Source organism: Oncorhynchus mykiss, chromosome 18 (genome assembly GCF_013265735.2).
Source record: "Oncorhynchus mykiss isolate Arlee chromosome 18, USDA_OmykA_1.1, whole genome shotgun sequence".
Taxonomy (NCBI): domain Eukaryota; kingdom Metazoa; phylum Chordata; class Actinopteri; order Salmoniformes; family Salmonidae; genus Oncorhynchus; species Oncorhynchus mykiss.
In genome coordinates, this window is record NC_048582.1 from 69,462,159 (window position 1) to 69,480,307 (window position 18,149).

Sequence of the window (18,149 nt, forward strand, 5' to 3'; positions counted from 1 at the left end):
AACGTAACAGGTGAGGTGGCGCGGTAACGTACGGGTGAGGTGGCGCGGTAACGTACGGGTGAGGTGGCGCGGTAACGTACGGGTGAGGTGGCGCGGTAACGGGTTAGGTGGCGCGGTAACGTAACGGGTGAGGTGGCGAGCTTTTAGACTCTGTTAAAGGGATCATTTTCACTTTAATGTGATTTAACGCCTCATTTTCATGCTGTCAGAATATAGGTACAGCTCCTCTATGGAAGGTTGAGCCGTTCCATTGTCATGGAGCTTTGATAATAGCCTGGGACCACACCTGTTTGGCACGATGACACAAACAGACAGGGTGGCCTAGCGGTTAGAGCGTTGGGTCAGTAACCGAAAGGTCACTGGTTCCATTACCTGAGCCGACAAGGTGACAAATCTGTCTGTCCTTGAGCAAGGCACTTAACCCTAATTTGCTCCGTGATGTTGTACTGCTGTGGCTGACCCAGTAAAACAACACATTTCACTGCACCTATCTGGTTGTCCCAGCTAGCTCTTTTATGATGAATGCACAAATTGCATGTTGCTCTGGATGAATGCATCTGCTAAATTACTCAAATGTATATGCATGTACCCAGGCTACTTTGTTAAAGCTAATCAGCTAACTGTGTGTGTGTGTGTGTGTGTGTTGTTTGTGGGTGTATGTTATTTCAGGAGGACTTCTGCTACCCTGTAGAGTGTCTGGCTCTAACAGTAGAAGAGGTGATGCACATCAGACAGGTTCTGGTCAAAGCTGAGCTGGAGAAGTTCCAACAGTACAAAGACGTTTACAACGAACTGAGGAAAGGAAAGGTGAGAGCTGGGCCTGTCTAGACACTGTACTAGCGGGGCTAAACTTGGGCCTGTCTAGATACTGTACTAGCAGGGCTAGAACTGGGCCTGTCTAGATACTGTACTAGCAGGGCTAGAACTGGGCCTGTCTAGATACTGTACTAGCAGGGCTAGAACTGGGCCTGTCTAGATACTGTACTAGCGGGGCTAAACTTGGGCCTGTCTAGATACAGTACTAGCAGGGCTAAACCTGGGCCTGTCTAGATACTGTACTAGTAGGGCTAGGGCCTGTCTAGATACTGTACCAGTAGGGCTAAACTTGGGCCTGTCTAGATACAGTACTAGCAGGGCTAAACCTGGGCCTGTCTAGATACTCTACCAGTGGGGCTAGACTTGGGCCTGTCTAGATACTGTATTAGCAGGGCTAAACCTGGGCCTGTCTAGATACTGTACTAGTAGGGCTAAACCTGGGCCTGTCTAGATTAGAGGTCGACCGATTATGATTTTTCAACGCTGATACCGATTATTGGAGGACCAAAAAAGCTGATACCGATTTAATTGGCCAATTTAAAAATAAATAAATGTATTTGTAAAAATGACAATTACCACAATACTGAATTAACACTTATTTTAACTTAATATAATACATCAATAAAATCAATTTAGCCTCAAGTAGATAATGAAACATGTTCAATTTGGTTTAAATAATGCAAAAACAAAGTGTTGGAGAAGAACGTAAAAGTGCAATATGTGCCATGTAAGAAAGCTAACGTTTCAGTTCCTTGCTCAGAACATGAGAACATATGAAAGCTGGTGGTTCCTTTTAATTAACATGAGTCTTCAATATTCCCAGGTAAGAAGTTTTAGGTTGTAGTTATTATAGGACTATTTCCCTCTATACCATTTGTATTTCATTAACCTTTGACTATTGGAAGTTCTTATAGGCACTTTAGTATTGCCAGTGTAACAGTATAGCTTCCGTCCCTCTCCTCGCTCCTCCCTGGGCTCGAACCAGCAACACAACGACAACAGCCACCATATCGACGCAGCGTTACCCATGCAGAGCAAGGGGAACAACTACTAGAAGGCACAGAGCGAGTGACGTTTGAAATGCTATTAGCACGCGCTAACTAGCCAGCCATTTCACTTCGGTTACACCAGCCTCATCTTGGGAATTGATAGGCTTGAAGTCATAAACAGCGCAATGCTTGATGCACAACGAGGAGCTGCTGGCAAAACGCACGAAAGTGCTGTTTGAATGAATATTTACGCGCCTGCTTCTGTCTACCACCGCTCAGTCAGATACTTAAGATACTTGTATGCTCTGTCAGATTATACACAGGAAACGCTAGATAATATGTAGTAATATCATCAACCATGTGTAGTTAACTAGTGATTATGATTGATTGTTTTTTATAAGATAAGTTTAATGCTAGCTAGCAACTACCTTGGCTTACTGCATTTGCGTAACAGGCAGTCTCCTTGTGGAGTGCAACGAGAGAGAGCCAGATAGTTATTGCGTTGGACAAGTTAACTGTTAGGTTGCAAGATTAGATCCTTCGAGCTGACAATGTGAAAATCTGTCTTTCTGCCCCGGAAAATACAGATTTCCGATTGTTATGAAAACTTGAAATCGGCCATTCCGATTAATCGGTCGACCTCTAGTCTAGATACTGGACTAGTGGGGCAAAACCCTGGGCATGTCTAGATACTGTACTAGCAGGGCTAGTGCCTGTCTAGATACTGTAGCAGCGGGGCTAAATCTGGGCCTGTCTAGATAATGTACTAGCAGGGCTATGGCCTGTCTAGATGCTGTACTAGCAGGGCTAGGGCCTGTCTAAATACTGTACTAGCAGGGCTAGGGCCTGTCTAGATACTGTAGCAGCAGGGCTAAACCTGGGCCTGTCTAGATACTGTAGCAGCAAGGCTAAACCTGGGCCTGTCTAGATACTGTACTAGCGGGGGTAAACCCTGGGCCTGTCTAGATACTGTACTAGCGGGGCTAAACCTGGGCCTGTCTAGATACTGTACTAGCAGGGCTAGAACTGAGCCTGTCTAGATACTGTATTAGCGGGGGTAAACCCTGGGCCTGTCTAGATACTGTACTAGCAGGGCTAGAACTGGGTCTGTCTAGATACTGTACTAGCAGGGCTAGAACTGGGCCTGTCTAGATACTGTACTAGCAGGGCTAGAACTGAGCCTGTCTAGATACTGTATTAGCGGGGGTAAACCCTGGGCCTGTCTAGATACTGTACTAGCAGGGCTAGAACTGGGCCTTTCTAGATACTGTACCAGCAGGGCTAGGGCCTGTCTAGATACTGTACTAGTAGGGCTAAACCTGGGCCTGTCTAGATACTGTACTGGCGGGGCTGGGCCTGTCTAGATACTGTACTAGTAGGGCTAGGGCCTGACTAGATACTGTACTAGTAGGGCTAAACCTGGGCCTGTCTAGATACTGTACCGGCAGGGCTAGATCCTGTCTAGCCACTGTACTAGCAGGGCTGGGCCCGTCTAGACACTGTACTGGCGGGGCTGGGCCTGTCTAGATACTGTACCAGCAGGGCTAGAACTGAGCTTGTCTAGATACTGTACCAGCTAGAACTGGGCCTGTCTAGATACTGTACCTGCGGGGCTAGACTTGGGCCTGTCTAGATACTGTACCAGTAGGGCTAAACCCTGGGCCTGTCTAGATACAGTACTAGTAGGGCTAAACCCTGGGCCTGTCTAGATACTGTACTAGTAGGGCTAAACCTGGGCCTGTCTAGATACTGTACTAGTAGGGCTAAACCCTGGGCCTGTCTAGATACTGTACTAGCGGGGGTAAACCCTGGGCCTGTCTAGATACTGTACTAGCAGGGCTAAACCTGGGCCTGTCTAGATACTGTACTAGCAGGGCTAGAACTGAGCCTGTCTAGATACTGTACTAGCGGGGGTAAACCCTGGGCCTGTCTAGATACTGTACTAGCAGGGCTAGAACTGGGCCGTACCGGCGGGGTAGGTACCGGGGCCTGTCTGGAGACGCCGTACCGGCGGGGTAGGTACCGGGGCCTGTCTGGAGACGCCGTACCGGCGGGGTAGGTACCGGGGCCTGTCTGGAGACGCCGTACTGGCGGGGTGGTGTTCAGTAGGAAATCATTGCAGATATAAATGGCATGAATACAGCTTACATGGTCTGACTGGATCCGTCTTGTAACATTCTTGCAGCGCTTAATGTCTTTGACTTGATATTTACTTGATCTCTGAAATAACCGTTCTCCTCCTCTCTCCTGTAGCTGTGTTTCTCCTGTCAGACTAAAAGGTTCTCATCCTCTCTCCTGTAGCTGTGTTTCTCCTGTCAGACTAAAAGGTTCTCATTTTTCACCTGGTCCTACACCTGCCAGTTCTGCAAAAGGTACATTTATATTATATCTGTGTTTATATTTTAATATAGTTCTCTATTATTGACTCAAAGTACCGGAGAATCTCTTTAATGTTAATCAGAGGGGGTGGGTCTCTTGGACATTATAAGATCATATGTAAATCAAAGAGCTAATATATTAATCGTCTGTATTTGTTTGAGCTATACCCCCCCAGGCTTGACTCCTGCCAGGTCACACAGATGCCTGGCCTGCTTTGGCAGGGCTCACTGGGTGTCGTGTTTCCTGGTAGGACCCAGGATACCTACCCTCCCCCTCCACCCATCTATTGTTTGTTGTCATGTTTGGATGTTTGTAGTCACTGTTGTTGTTATTGTCCTTCTAAATGGAAAATAAATTATAAATGAAAAAATATACAGTACATTTGGAAAGTATTCAGACCCCTTGACTTTCTCTACATTTTTTTTCTGTTGCAGCCTTATTTTACATTTTTAAGTATTCAGACCCTTTACTCAGTACTTTGTTGAAGAACCTTTGTCAGTGATTACAGCCTCAAGTCTTCTTGACACTACAAGCTTGGCACACCTGTATTTGGAGAGTTTCTCCCATCATTCTCTGCAGATCATCTTAAGCTCTGTCAGGTTGGATGGGGAGCGTCGCTGCACAGCTATTTTCAGGTCTCTCCAGAGATGCTCGATCAGGTTCAAGTCCAGGCTCTAGCTGGGCCACTCAAGGACATTCAGAGACTTGTCCCGAAGCCACTCCTGTGCTGTTTTGGCTGTGTGCTTAGGGTGGTTGACTGGGGGCGAGGTGCTCTGGAGGAGCACTCAGGTATCGTGTAGGATCTCTGTGCTTTGCTCCATTCATCTTTACCTCAACCCTGACTAGTCTCCAAGTCCCTGCCGCTGAAGAAAATCCCCACACCACCATGCTTCACAGTAGGCACCAGCCAGATTTCCTTCAGATGTGACGCTTGGCATTCAGGCCAAAGAGTTCAATCTTGGTTTCATCAGACCAGAGAATCTTGTTTCTCATGGTCTGAAAGTCTTTAGGCCACTCTACCATAAAGGCCTGATTTGGTGGAGTTCTGCAGAGATGGTTGTCCTTCAGGAAGGTTCTCCCATCTCCACAGAGGAACCCTGGAGCTCTGTCAGAGTGACCACCCGATTCTTGGTCACCTCCCTGACCAAGGCCCCTTCTCCCCCGAGACTGTGTTCTTGTGGAACTTCAATGCTGCAGAAATATTTTGGTACCCTTCCCCAGATCTGTACCTCGACACAATTCTGTCCCGAGCTCTACGGACAAATCCTTTGATCTCATGGCTTGGTCTTTGCTCTGACATGTACTGTCAACTGTGGCACCTTATATAGACAGATGTGCCTTTCCAAATGATGTCCAATCAATTTAATTTACCACAGGTGGACTCCAATCAAGTTGTAGAAACATCTCAAGGATGATCAATAGAAACAGGATGCACCTGAGCTCGATTTCGAGTCTCAAAGCAAAAGGTCTAAATACTTACGTATTTAAATACTTGTGTAAAGTTACAACACTTTCTATAAACCTGTTTTCGCTTTGTCATTATGGGGTTTTGTGTGTAGATTTGAGATTTTAATCAATTTTAGAATAATGCTGTAACATAAAATGTGATAGAATTCAAGGGGGTCCGAATATTTTCCGAATGCGCTGCATATATCAGAATTCATGCAATTCGTTGTGACTGAATATTTCGCTCTCTTGCCAGGCCTGTGTGCTCGCAGTGCTGTAAAAAGGTGAGCCAAAGTAGTCCTCGTCCATCCAGTGACCACACTAGCCCTTTAATTGTTGACAGATGTTCAGATTATGCCTATATATCTGACCCTCCTAACTCTGTCCTGTTGTTCCAGATGAGACTTCCCTCTAAGCCGTATGCCAACCTGCCCGTCTCCTCTCTGGGTCCTACTGCCACTCTACCCAGGGAGGAGGCTGGAGGGACATCAGCCTTGGGCACCCCAGAGAAGCCCTCGTCCAGCCACAGTCTGCGCCGGACAGTCTCCAGGTACACAATAACATCATTACCGGTCTTGGGTTTAGGGATGTGACAACTAACATTTAAACTGCTTTTCTTTTTATAGTTTAAACGATAATAAAAAAAAATATAAAATGACATGTGAATTCACAATTCAGATATGGTCTGCCGTTTGACCGCTAGGGGGCAGTGCAGTTCAATCTACCCCAGTCCTGGCTACCTACCAGACCCGAGCAGCTCAATCTACTGCAGTCCTGGCTACGCTACCTACCAGACCGAGCAGCTCAATCTACTGCAGTCCTGGCTACCTACCAGACCCGAGCAGCTCAATCTACTGCAGTCCTGGCTACGCTACCTACCAGACCGAGCAGTTCAATCTACTGCAGTCCTGGCTACGCTACCTACCAGACCGAGCAGCTCAATCTACTGCAGTCCTGGCTACCTACCAGACCGAGCAGCTCAATCTACTGCAGTCCTGGCTACCTACCAGACCGAGCAGTTCAATCTACCCCAGTCCTGGCTACCTACCAGACCGAGCAGTTCAATCTACTGCAGTCCTGGCTACGCTACCTACCAGACCGAGCAGTTCAATCTACTGCAGTCCTGGCTACCTACCAGACCGAGCAGTTCAATCTACCCCAGTCCTGGCTACCTACCAGACCGAGCAGTTCAATCTACTGGAGTCCTGGCTACGCTACCTACAAGACCGAGCAGTTCAATCTACTGCAGTCCTGGCTACCTACCAGACCGAGCAGTTCAATCTACTGCAGTCCTGGCTACGCTACCTACCAGACCGAGCAGTTCAATCTACCCCAGTCCTGGCTACCTACCAGACCGAGCAGTTCAATCTACTGGAGTCCTGGCTACGCTACCTACAAGACCGAGCAGTTCAATCTACTGCAGTCCTGGCTACGCTACCTACCAGACCGAGCAGCTCAATCTACTGCAGTCCTGGCTACGCTACCTACCAGACCGAGCAGTTCAATCTACTGCAGTCCTGGCTACCTACCAGACCGAGCAGTTCAATCTACTGCAGTCCTGGCTACCTACCAGACCGAGCAGTTCATTCTACTGCAGTCCTGGCTACCTACCAGACCGAGCAGTTCAATCTACTGCAGTCCTGGCTACGCTACCTACCAGACCGAGCAGTTCAATCTACTGCAGTCCTGGCTACGCTACCTACCAGACCGAGCAGTTCAATCTACTGCAGTCCAGGATACCTACCAGACAGCGTTCACCTTTCTGCTGTCCCCCACCCACTCAGCAACGATGGTGTTAATGCCGTTTTAGGTTCTCTGCTGTGTTCCTAACCTCCCTGTTAGATGGGACTTCATGTCTCACTACTCATCAATGTGATGACTCGTTGCAGTGATCTATGACAGCGTGTTCGTAGACGTCCAACACGTACAGTGTTTTGAACAGTAGTGCAGGTCCTGGATGGCAGGAAGCTTGATCCCAATGAACTACTGGGCCGTACACACTACCCTCTGTAGCGCCTTATGGTTGGATGCCGAGCAGTTGCCATACCAGGCGGTGATGCCTCCGGTCAGGATGCTCTTGATGGTGCAGCTGTAGAACTTTTGAGGGATCTATGCCAGATCTTTTCAGTCTCCTGAGGGGGGAAAAGGAGTTGTCGTACCCTCTTCACAACTGTCTTGGTGTGTTTGGACCATGATAGTTTTGTTGGTGATGTGGACACCAAGGAACTCAACTCTCGACCACCTCCACTACAGAACCGTCGATGTTAATGGGGGCCTGTTCGGTCCTCCTTTTTCTTGTAGTCCACGATCAGCTCCTTTGTCTTGCTCACATTGAGGGAGAGGTTGTTGTCCTGGCACCACACTGCCAGTTCTCTGACCTCCTAACTTATAGGCTGTCTCATCGTTGTCGAGGATCAGGCCTACCACTGTTGTGTCGTCAGCAAACTTAATGATGGTGTTGGAGTTGTGCTTTGCCATTCAGTCGTGGGTGAACAGGGAGTACAGGAGGGGACTACGCATGCACCCCTGAGGGGCCCCTGTGTTGAGGATCAGCATGGCAGATGTGGTGTTACCTACCCTTACCACCTGGGGGTGGTCTGTCAGGAAATCCAGGATCCAGTTGCAAAGGGAGGTGTTTAGTCCCAGGGTCCTTAGCTTAGTGATGAGCTTTGAGGGTACTATGGTGTTGAATGCTGAGCTTTAGTTAATGAACAGCATTCTCACATAGGTGTTCCTTTTGTCCAGGTGGGAAAGGGCAGTGTGGAGTGTGATTGAGTGCATCAACTGTGACTCTGTTGGGGCGGTATGTGAATTGGAGTGGGTCTAGGGTTTCCGGGATAATGGTGTTGATGTGAGTCATGACCAGCCTTTCAAAGCACTTCATGGCTACCGACCTGAGTGCTATGGGGCGGTAGTCATTCAGGCAGGTTACCTTCGCTTTCTTTGGCACAGAGACTATGGTGGTCTGCTTGAAACGTGTTATTAGACTGGGTCAGGGAGAGGTTGAAAATGTCAGTGAAGGCACTTGCAAGTTGGTCTGCGCATGCTCTGAGTACACATCCTGGTAATCCGTCTGGCCCTGCAGCCTTGTGAATGTTGACCTGTTTAAAGGTCTTGCTCACTTTGGCTACGTTTGGAACAGCTGGTGCTCTCATGCATGTATCAGTGTTGCTTGCCTCGAAGCGAAATTAAAAGGCATGTAGCTCGTCTGGTAGGCTCGCATCACTGGGCAACTCGCGGCTGGCATATCTTCCTGAAGGCCTTAATTATGAACTGCTATTCTGGCTAGTTGAACTGCTGTTCTGGCTAGTTGAACTGCTGTTCTGGCTAGTTGAACTGCTGTTCTGGCTAGTTGAACTGCTGTTCTGGCTAGTTACTGCTGTTCTTGCTAGTTGAACTGCTGTTCTTGCTAGTTGAACTGCTGTTCTTGCTAGTTGAACTGCTGTTCTGGCTAGTTGAACTGCTGTTCTGGCTAGTTACTGCTGTTCTTGCTAGTTGAACTGCTGTTCTTGCTAGTTGAACTGCTGTTCTGGCTAGTTGAACTGCTGTTCTGGCTAGTTACTGCTGTTCTTGCTAGTTGAACTGCTGTTCTGGCTAGTTGAACTGCTGTTCTGGCTAGTTGAACTGCTGTTCTGGCTAGTTACTGCTGTTCTGGCTAGTTGAACTGCTGTTCTGGCTAGTTACTGCTGTTCTTGCTAGTTGAACTGCTGTTCTGGCTAGTTGAACTGCTGTTCTGGCTAGTTACTGCTGTTCTTGCTAGTTGAACTGCTGTTCTGGCTAGTTACTGCTGTTCTTGCTAGTTGAACTGCTGTTCTGGCTAGTTGTGTTGTAAATGTGAACATTAAATAATGCCACCATTTCAGATTCCTCTGTAGATTTTCTGGCGCTGTACCCAATGATTTATGAACACTTGCTTGATGGGTCGATGTCCTCATTGTGGTTTTCCAGACGTGTTTAATTTGTTTTATGTACACACTTTATTAGAATATTTATGGAATGTACATTGCTATATTTGGTTACACTTCTTTTCCCTCGACTCCAACCCCATTCTATGTGTGGAACGGATGTGGGTGGAGCTATGTCTACATAAGGGTGCTAATTTAAAAAAACTCACAAAAGCTCTGAGCAAGGCCTTGAGACCAATACGTAAATCTTATTAAAGAGTAGTGTGCAGGTTTCTTCTTTTTTCTCATGAATAGAATGTCAAAAGACACAAACGCAGTCACTTTTGGGGGGTAAATTGAAATTTGCTATTGCAAATGTTAGCAACACCTCCCACACAACAGGCAGGCTGGCTAACAGTACTCTCCAGCCCCAGGTTATCTGAACACAACAAGCAGGCTGGCTAACAGTACTCTCCACCCCCAGGTTATCTGAACACAACAAGCAGGCTGGCTAACAGTACTCTCCACCCCCAGGTTATCTGAACACAACAAGCAGGCTGGCTAACAGTACTCTCCACCCCCAGGTTATCTGAACACAACAGGCAGGCTGGCTAACAGTACTCTCCACCCCCAGGTTATCTGAACACAACAAGCAGGCTGGCTAACAGTACTCTCCACCCCCAGGTTATCTGAACACAACAGGCAGGCTGGCTAACAGTACTCTCCACCCCCAGGTTATCTGAACACAACAGGCAGGCTGGCTAACAGTACTCTCCACCCCCAGGTTATCTGAACACAACAAGCAGGCTGGCTAACAGTACTCTCCACCCCCAGGTTATCTGAACACAGGCAGGCAGGCTAACAGTACTCTCCAGCCCCAGGTTATCTGAACACAACAAGCAGGCTGGCTAACAGTACTCTCCACCCCCAGGTTATCTGAACACAACAAGCAGGCTGGCTAACAGTACTCTCCACCCCCAGGTTATCTGAACACAGGCAGGCTGGCTAACAGTACTCTCCACCCCCAGGTTATCTGAACACAACAGCCAGGCTGGCTAACAGTACTCTCCACCCCCAGGTTATCTGAACACAACAGGCAGGCTGGCTAACAGTACTCTCCACCCCCAGGTTGTCTGAACACAACAGGCAGGCTGGCTAACAGTACTCTCCACCCCCCAGGTTATCTGAATACAACAGCAGTGAGGGGTCTCGTGACGAGCCGGAGCTGGATCTTCCCAAAGAGCTGACCGACGACTGGTGTACCATGGAGGTCTGCATCAACTGTAAGAAGTTCATCTCTGAGATAATCTCCAGCAGCAAGCGCTCTCTAACCCTGGCCACCAAGCGAGCCTGTCTGAAGAGGAAGACCCAGTCCTTCTACTTGTCTTCACCTAACACAGACGATTACAGACCCTCTGAGAGGACCATCAACCAGGTTTAGACTACAGATGCTCTGAGAGGACCATCAACCAGATTTAGTTTTAGGGTTAGACCTCTCGCTCTCTCGTCCGCTCCTTGGGGGACCCTGTTCCCTAGATAGTGCACTACATTTGACCATGGACCCTGGTAGTGCACTACATCAGAGTTCATGTCACTGTGTGGGGTATTTAGCATGACTCACAGTACTCTGGACCCTGGTTGTCACAGTACTCTGGACCCTGGTTGTCACAGTACTCTGTGGACCCTGGCTGTCACAGTACTCTGGACCCTGGCTGTCACAGTACTCTGGACCCTGGCTGTCACAGTACTCTGGACCCTGGCTGTCACAGTACTCTGGAACCTGGCTGTCACAGTACTCTGGAACCTGGCTGTCACAGTACTCTGGACCCTGGCTGTCACAGTACTCTGGACCTTGGCTGTCACAGTACTCTGGACCTGGCTGTCACACTACTCTGTGGATCCTGGCTGTCACATTACTCTGTGGACCCTGGTCTAAAGTAGAATAGGGAATAGGGTGCCCCTTGACCCGCTATCATAATGTCTCAGCTCTGTGCTGCTCATCACTGTGTAATAATGATAGAGATGGCCATTGTAGAAGACGTGTTAGTATATACTACCTACCTGTAATGGTTCTAGACAGATGGTCAGTGTGTTAGTATATACTACCTACCTGTAATGGTTCTAGACAGATGGTCAGTCCATGAGTTGTGGAATAGACCGTTTGGATTTGTTGTTCTACTGATTACACACTGTCTCCAGATTGACAACAGAACTAAACAAGGTTGTATTCATTCCACCTGCTTGTTTAACGATCTGAATTCCTCTCTCTCTTTACTACCCTGTAATGTTATGTAGGTCCCTTTCAAGAAGTGGTGAAAAGAGGCACCCTAAATGGTGTAACCCCTAACTCGGCATGGGTTCTCGTCCCCTAACCCCTAGTCTCAGGAACCATTGGGTTAGTGTATTGATACAGCTGTGGATGGACGACTAGCTAGCCACTGACAGGACAACTGCCTCACAGTATAATAGTACATCACTGAACTGTCTACCACAGTATAGATGAGCAACTAGAGTACTGAACCATTACTTATTCTCATGTTATGTGAATAATATTTAGAGGCGTTGAAGGAACAATCAGGCAGATGCTGAGATCACCGAGGTAGAGCCAAGATGATATATATTTAACAGTAGTGTGGTCGGTCGGTGAGACCTCTAGTCCCCGTCCAGAGATAAGATGTTAATTAACAAACGACTAGTTTCTGTTACTCTCAGGAAGAACAGGCCCTTCGGCTGTGCCCCAGGCACCCTATTCCCTACATAGTGCACTACCATTTGGGACAAAGCCATTGTCTAACAGGCAATAGAGCCATCAGTCAGGTCTTAACAAGCTAATTTCCAGTTTCCATAGAAATAAAATGCCTACCACTACCCAGCCCCAGCCAATAAAATTAAACCAAATGACATGCCTAAGGTAGTGTCTGCCCCTCCCCAGCCCCAGCCAATAAAATTAAACCAAATGACATGCCTAAGGTAGTCTCTGCCACTCCCCAGCCAATAAAATGAAACCAAATGACATGCCTAAGGTAGTCTCTGCCACTCCCCAGCCAATAAAATGAAACCAAATGACATGCCTATGGTAGTCTCTGTCACTCCCCAGCCAATAAAATTAAACCAAATGACATGCCTAAGGTAGTGTCTGCCCCTCCCCAGCCCCAGCCAATAAAATTAAACCAAATGACATGCCTAAGGTAGTCTCTGTCACTCCCCAGCCAATAAAATGAAACCAAATGACATGCCTAAGGTAGTCTCTGGCACTCCCCAGCCAATAAAATGAAACCAAATGACATGCCTATGGTAGTGTCTGCCCCTCCCCAGCCCCAGCCAATAAAATGAAACCAAATGACATGCCTAAGGTAGTCTCTGCCACTCCCCAGCCAATAAAATTAAACCAAATGACATGCCTAAGGTAGTGTCTGCGCCTCCCCAGCCCCAGCCAATAAAGTGAAACCAAATGACATGCCTAAGGTAGTCTCTGCCACTCCCCAGCCAATAAAATGAAACCAAATGACATGCCTAAGGTAGTCTCTGCCACTCCCCAGCCAATAAAATTAAACCAAATGACATGCCTAAGGTAGTCTCTGTCACTCCCCAGCCAATAAAATGAAACCAAATGACATGCCTAAGGTAGTCTCTGCCACTCCCCAGCCAATAAAATGAAACCAAATGACATGCCTATGGTAGTCTCTGCCACTCCCCAGCCAATAAAATGAAACCAAATGACATGCCTAAGGTAGTCTCTGCCACTCCCCAGTCAATAAAATGAAACCAAATGACATGCTTATGGTAGTCTCTGCCACTCCCCAGCCCCAGCCAATAAAATTAAACCAAATGACATGCCTAAGGTAGTGTCTGCCACTCCCCAGCCCCAGCCAATAAAATTAAACCAAATGACATGCCTAAGGTAGACTCTGCCACTCCCCAGCCAATAAAATGAAACCAAATGACATGCCTAAGGTAGTCTCTGCCACTCCCCAGCCAATAAAATGAAACCAAATGACATGCCTAAGGTAGTCTCTGCCACTCCCCAGCCCCAGCCAATAAAATTAAACCAAATGACATGCTTATGGTAAACTCTGCCACTCCCCAGCCCTAGCCAATAATTTTTTTTCTTTTCCCAATAAATTTGCCCCAGCTGCAGATCTAATTGGCCGGGAAACAGGAAGTGTTCAGAGGTTAAATGATTGGGTGGGTTTACTATGATGTATTTTTTTTTCTGAGCCTGGTGCCAAACTAAATTCCCCTCCTGTCTGAATGCCAGGTCATTCTATGGACCTGTAGTACTTGGTGAGGAAGGTGATACGGGAGATTCTAGAAACAGAATCTGTTGTTTTTACAAGTTTTAGCTGACCAATAGGATCTCAGAATGGTGGGATATGATTGTGTACATCAGTGGAGTCTACTGAGGGGAGGACGGCTCATAATAATGGATGGAACGGAGCCAACCACATGGAAACAAGCCATTACCACGAGCCCGTCCTCCAGTGGTCTACATGCTGTATCCAAAATGTATTATACCTGATGTGTTTCCATTAATATTATCTTAAAGATGTATTTTTATTTTATTTGTAATATTGGATTGTCATCTCCTGTTGGGATCAGACCAGATCAGATAGATGGGCCTCCGAGGCCAGATCAGATAGATGGGCCTCCGAGGCCAGATCAGATAGATGGGCCTCCGAGGCCAGATCAGATAGATGGGCCTCCGAGGCCAGATCAGATAGATGGGCCTCCGAGGCCAGATCAGATAGATGGGCCTCCTAGACCAGATCAGATAGATGGGCCTCCGAGACCAGTCAGGTCTGGATCAGACCAGATAGATGGACCTCCAGATCAGATAGATGGGCCTCCTAGACCAGATCAGATAGATGGGCCTCCTAGACCAGATCAAATAGATGGGCCTCCTAGACCAGATCAAATAGATGGGCCTCCTAGAGCAGATCAGATAGATGGGCCTCCTAGAGCAGATCAGATAGATGGGCCTCCTGGAGCAGATCAAATAGATGGGCCTCCTAGACCAGATCAGATAGATGGGCCTCCTAGAGCAGATCAGATAGATGGGCCTCCTAGACCAGATCAAATAGATGGGCCTCCTAGACCAGATCAGATAGATGGGCATCCGAGACCAGATCAGATAGATGGGCCTCTGAGACCAGTCAGGTCTGGATCAGACCAGGTAGATGGACCTCCGAGATCAGACCAGATAGATGGACCTCCGAGATCAGACCAGATAGATCAGACCAGGTAGATGGACCTCCGAGATCAGACCAGATAGATCAGAGTAGATAGATGGACCTCCGAGATCAGACCAGGTAGATGGACCTCCGAGACCAGATCAGATAGATGGGCCTCCTAGACCAGATCAGATAGATGGGCCTCCTAGACCAGATCAAATAGATGGGCCTCCTAGACCAGATCAGATAGATGGGCCTCCTAGACCAGATCAGATAGATGGGCCTCCGAGACCAGTCAGGTCTGGATCAGACCAGATAGATGGACCTCCCAGATCAGATAGATGGACCTCCTAGAGCAGATCAGATAGATGGGCCTCCTAGAGCAGATCAGATAGATGGGCCTCCTAGACCAGATCAAATAGATGGGCCTCCTAGACCAGATCAAATAGATGGGCCTCCTAGACCAGATCAGATAGATGGGCCTCCGAGACCAGTCAGGTCTGGATCAGACCAGATAGATGGACCTCCCAGATCAGATAGATGGGCCTCCTAGACCAGATCAGATAGATGGGCCTCCTAGAGCAGATCAGATAGATGGGCCTCCTAGAGCAGATCAGATAGATGGGCCTCCTAGAGAAGATCAGATAGATGGGCCTCCTAGAGCAGATCAAATAGATGGGCCTCCTAGAGCAGATCAGATAGATGGGCCTCCTAGACCAGATCAAATAGATGGGCCTCCTAGACCAGATCAGATAGATGGGCATCCGAGACCAGATCAGATAGATGGGCCTCTGAGACCAGTCAGGTCTGGATCAGACCTGGTAGATGGACCTCCGAGATCAGACCAGATAGATGGACCTCCGAGATCAGACCAGATAGATGGACCTCCAAGATCAGTCAGGCCTGGATCAGACCAGGTAGATGGACCTCCGAGATCAGACCAGATAGATGGACCTCTGAGATCAGACCAGATAGATGGATCTCTGAGATCAGACCAGATAGATGGACCTCTGAGATCAGACCAGATAGATGGACCTCTGAGATCAGACCAGATAGATGGACCGAGATCAGACCAGATAGATGGACCTCCGAGATCAGACCAGATAGATCAGACCAGGTAGATGGACCTCCGAGATCAGACCAGGTAGATGGACCTCCGAGATGAGACCAGATAGATGGACCTCTGAGATCAGACCAGATAGATGGACCTCCGAGATCAGACCAGATAGATCAGACCAGTTAGATGGACCTCTGAGATCAGACCAGTTAGATGGACCTCTGAGATCAGACCAGATAGATGGACCTCTGAGATCAGACCAGATAGTCCTTCTAGACCAAACAGGTCTGAATAGCACTTTTACTGGACCAATGTATTGTTGTTTTGAAGTTCATTCTCTTTATTAATTTAATTTCTTAATCTTTTGTTTGTTTCATCTTTTGAAGTCAGTGTGGTGAGATGGTATCCTAGGGTTAATGGTGATGGTATCCTAGGGTTAATGGTATCCTAGGGTTAATGTGATGGTATCCTAGTGTTAATGGTATCCTAGGGTTAATGGTATCCTATGGTTAATGGTATCCTAAGGTTAATGGTATCCTGGGGTTAATGGTGACTGTATCCTAGGGTTAATGGTGATCGTATCCTAGGGTTAATGGTATCCTAGGGTCAATGGTATACTGGGGTTAATGGTGAATGTATCCTAGGGTTAATGGTGATGGTATCCTAGGGTTAATGGTGATGGTATCCTGGGTTTAATGGTGATGGTATCCTAGGGTTAATGGTATCCTAGGGTTAATGTGAGGGTATCCTAGGGTTAATGGTATCCTAGGGTTAATGGTATCCTAGGGTTAATGGTATCCTAGGGTTAATGTGATGGTATCCAAGGGTTAATGGTGAAGGCATCCTAGGGTTAATGTGAAGGCATCCTAGGGTTAATGTGAAGGCATCCTAGGGTTAATGTGAAGGCATCCTAGGGTTAATGTGAGGGTATCCTAGGGTTAATGGTATCCTAGGGTTAATGTGAGGGTATCCTAGGTATCCTGGGGTTAATGGTGATGGTATCCTAGGGTTAATGGTGATGGTATCCTAGGGTTAATGGTGATGGTATCCTAGGGTTAATGGTATCCTAGGGTTAATGGTGATGGTATCCTGGGGTTAATGGTGATGGTATCCTAGGGTTAATGGTGATGGTATCCTAGGGTTAATGGTATCCTAGGGTTAATGGTGATGGTATCCTAGGGTTAATTGAGTATGCTAGATCTTGGGGTTTGGTAGCAGGTGTCATTAAAACACAGCTTTCTGAATGTACAGGGTATAATGTCTTTTAACTCTTATTTCACATGCAATCTAAATCTACGTATACGGAATTTTAATGCTCCCTGTAAATTATTTTGTCACTCTTACTATCCATGTCACGCGCACCATCCACCTTCATACAATACATGGACACATTGTTATTCATACATTTATTACACACTCTCCCTATTCATCATTTATTTATTTTCTGACCTCTTAAACTAACTGCGGTAGAAAGATCAGAATTATAACACATAACCGACATTACTAACGTCAATATCAACCTCCCATAAAATATTCCATTGGACCATATGGATTCCAGTGAGGAAGCAATGGTGTGCATGCTATAATTATTTTTTTTTATGCCAATAAAATGATCTCTGTTTGAATTCTGTGTTGTAGTATTCATGCTCTGCAGGGTTGAACCAAAATCTTTCCTGTTTTAATAAATTACAGTATTGTATCATGTGTCAGCTCAACAGTAAAATAAAAATGTAATCACTACTACGCAGTATCAGCCATTGATATCACTGCATGAAATCACTGAAGCTAAGCAGGGTTGGTCCTGGTCGGTCCCTGGATGGGAGACCAGATGTTGCTGGAAGTGGTGTTGGAGGGTCAGTAGGAGGCACTCTTTCCTCTGGTCTAAAAAAATATCCCAATGCCCCAGGGCAGTGATTCGGGACACTGCCCTGTGTAGGGTGCCGTTGGGACGTTAAACGAGTGTCCTGACTCTCTGAGGCCATTAAAGATCCCATGGCACTTATCGTATGAGTAGGGGTGTTAACCCCGGTGTCCTGGCTAAATTCTCAAACTGTCCCTCATACCATCATGGTTACCTAATCATCCCCAGTTTATAATTGGCTCATTCATCCCCCTCCTCTCCCCTGTAACTATTCCCCAGGTCGTTGCTGTAAATGAGAACGTGTTCTCAGTAAATTTACCTGGTAAAATAACGAAAATATATATATATATTTAAATTTTATTTAAATGTTTTAAGTAGTGTAGTAGTATCAGTTATTGATATCACTGAATAATTAAAGTAGTGCAGAAACCATTGATATCACATTAAAAGCAAAGGGAGGACAAGCATCTGAAAATAGAGGGCCATCCTACAAATCAGGCACAATGGGCAGAAATCGGCAGAGATTTTGGAGATCGTTGCAATTCT

The 18,149-nt window shown here is 47.0% G+C and overlaps 1 protein-coding gene across 11 annotated transcripts in view; it reads left to right on the forward strand.

Moving 5' to 3' along the window:
- The window catches only part of LOC110496778 (protein spire homolog 1), a 104,359-nt gene extending 86,877 nt beyond the window's left edge, over positions 1–17,482 (forward strand). For 4 of the 11 annotated variants that reach the window (XM_036953631.1, XM_036953632.1, XM_036953622.1 and 1 more), the window contains 7 exons: positions 670–807; positions 4,107–4,177; positions 5,887–5,914; positions 6,029–6,180; positions 10,694–12,920; positions 12,980–14,755; positions 15,952–17,482. In XM_036953631.1, coding sequence (XP_036809526.1) covers positions 670–807; positions 4,107–4,177; positions 5,887–5,914; positions 6,029–6,180; positions 10,694–10,955 — 651 coding nt within the window. In that variant the 3' untranslated portion in view covers positions 10,956–12,920; positions 12,980–14,755; positions 15,952–17,482. The remainder of the gene's footprint in view (positions 1–669; positions 808–4,106; positions 4,178–5,886; positions 5,915–6,028; positions 6,181–10,693; positions 12,921–12,979; positions 14,756–15,951) is intronic. The other 7 variants (XM_036953630.1, XM_036953626.1, XM_036953627.1 and 4 more) reach the window with 7 other exon arrangements.
- The last annotated feature ends 667 nt before the right edge of the window (positions 17,483–18,149 follow it).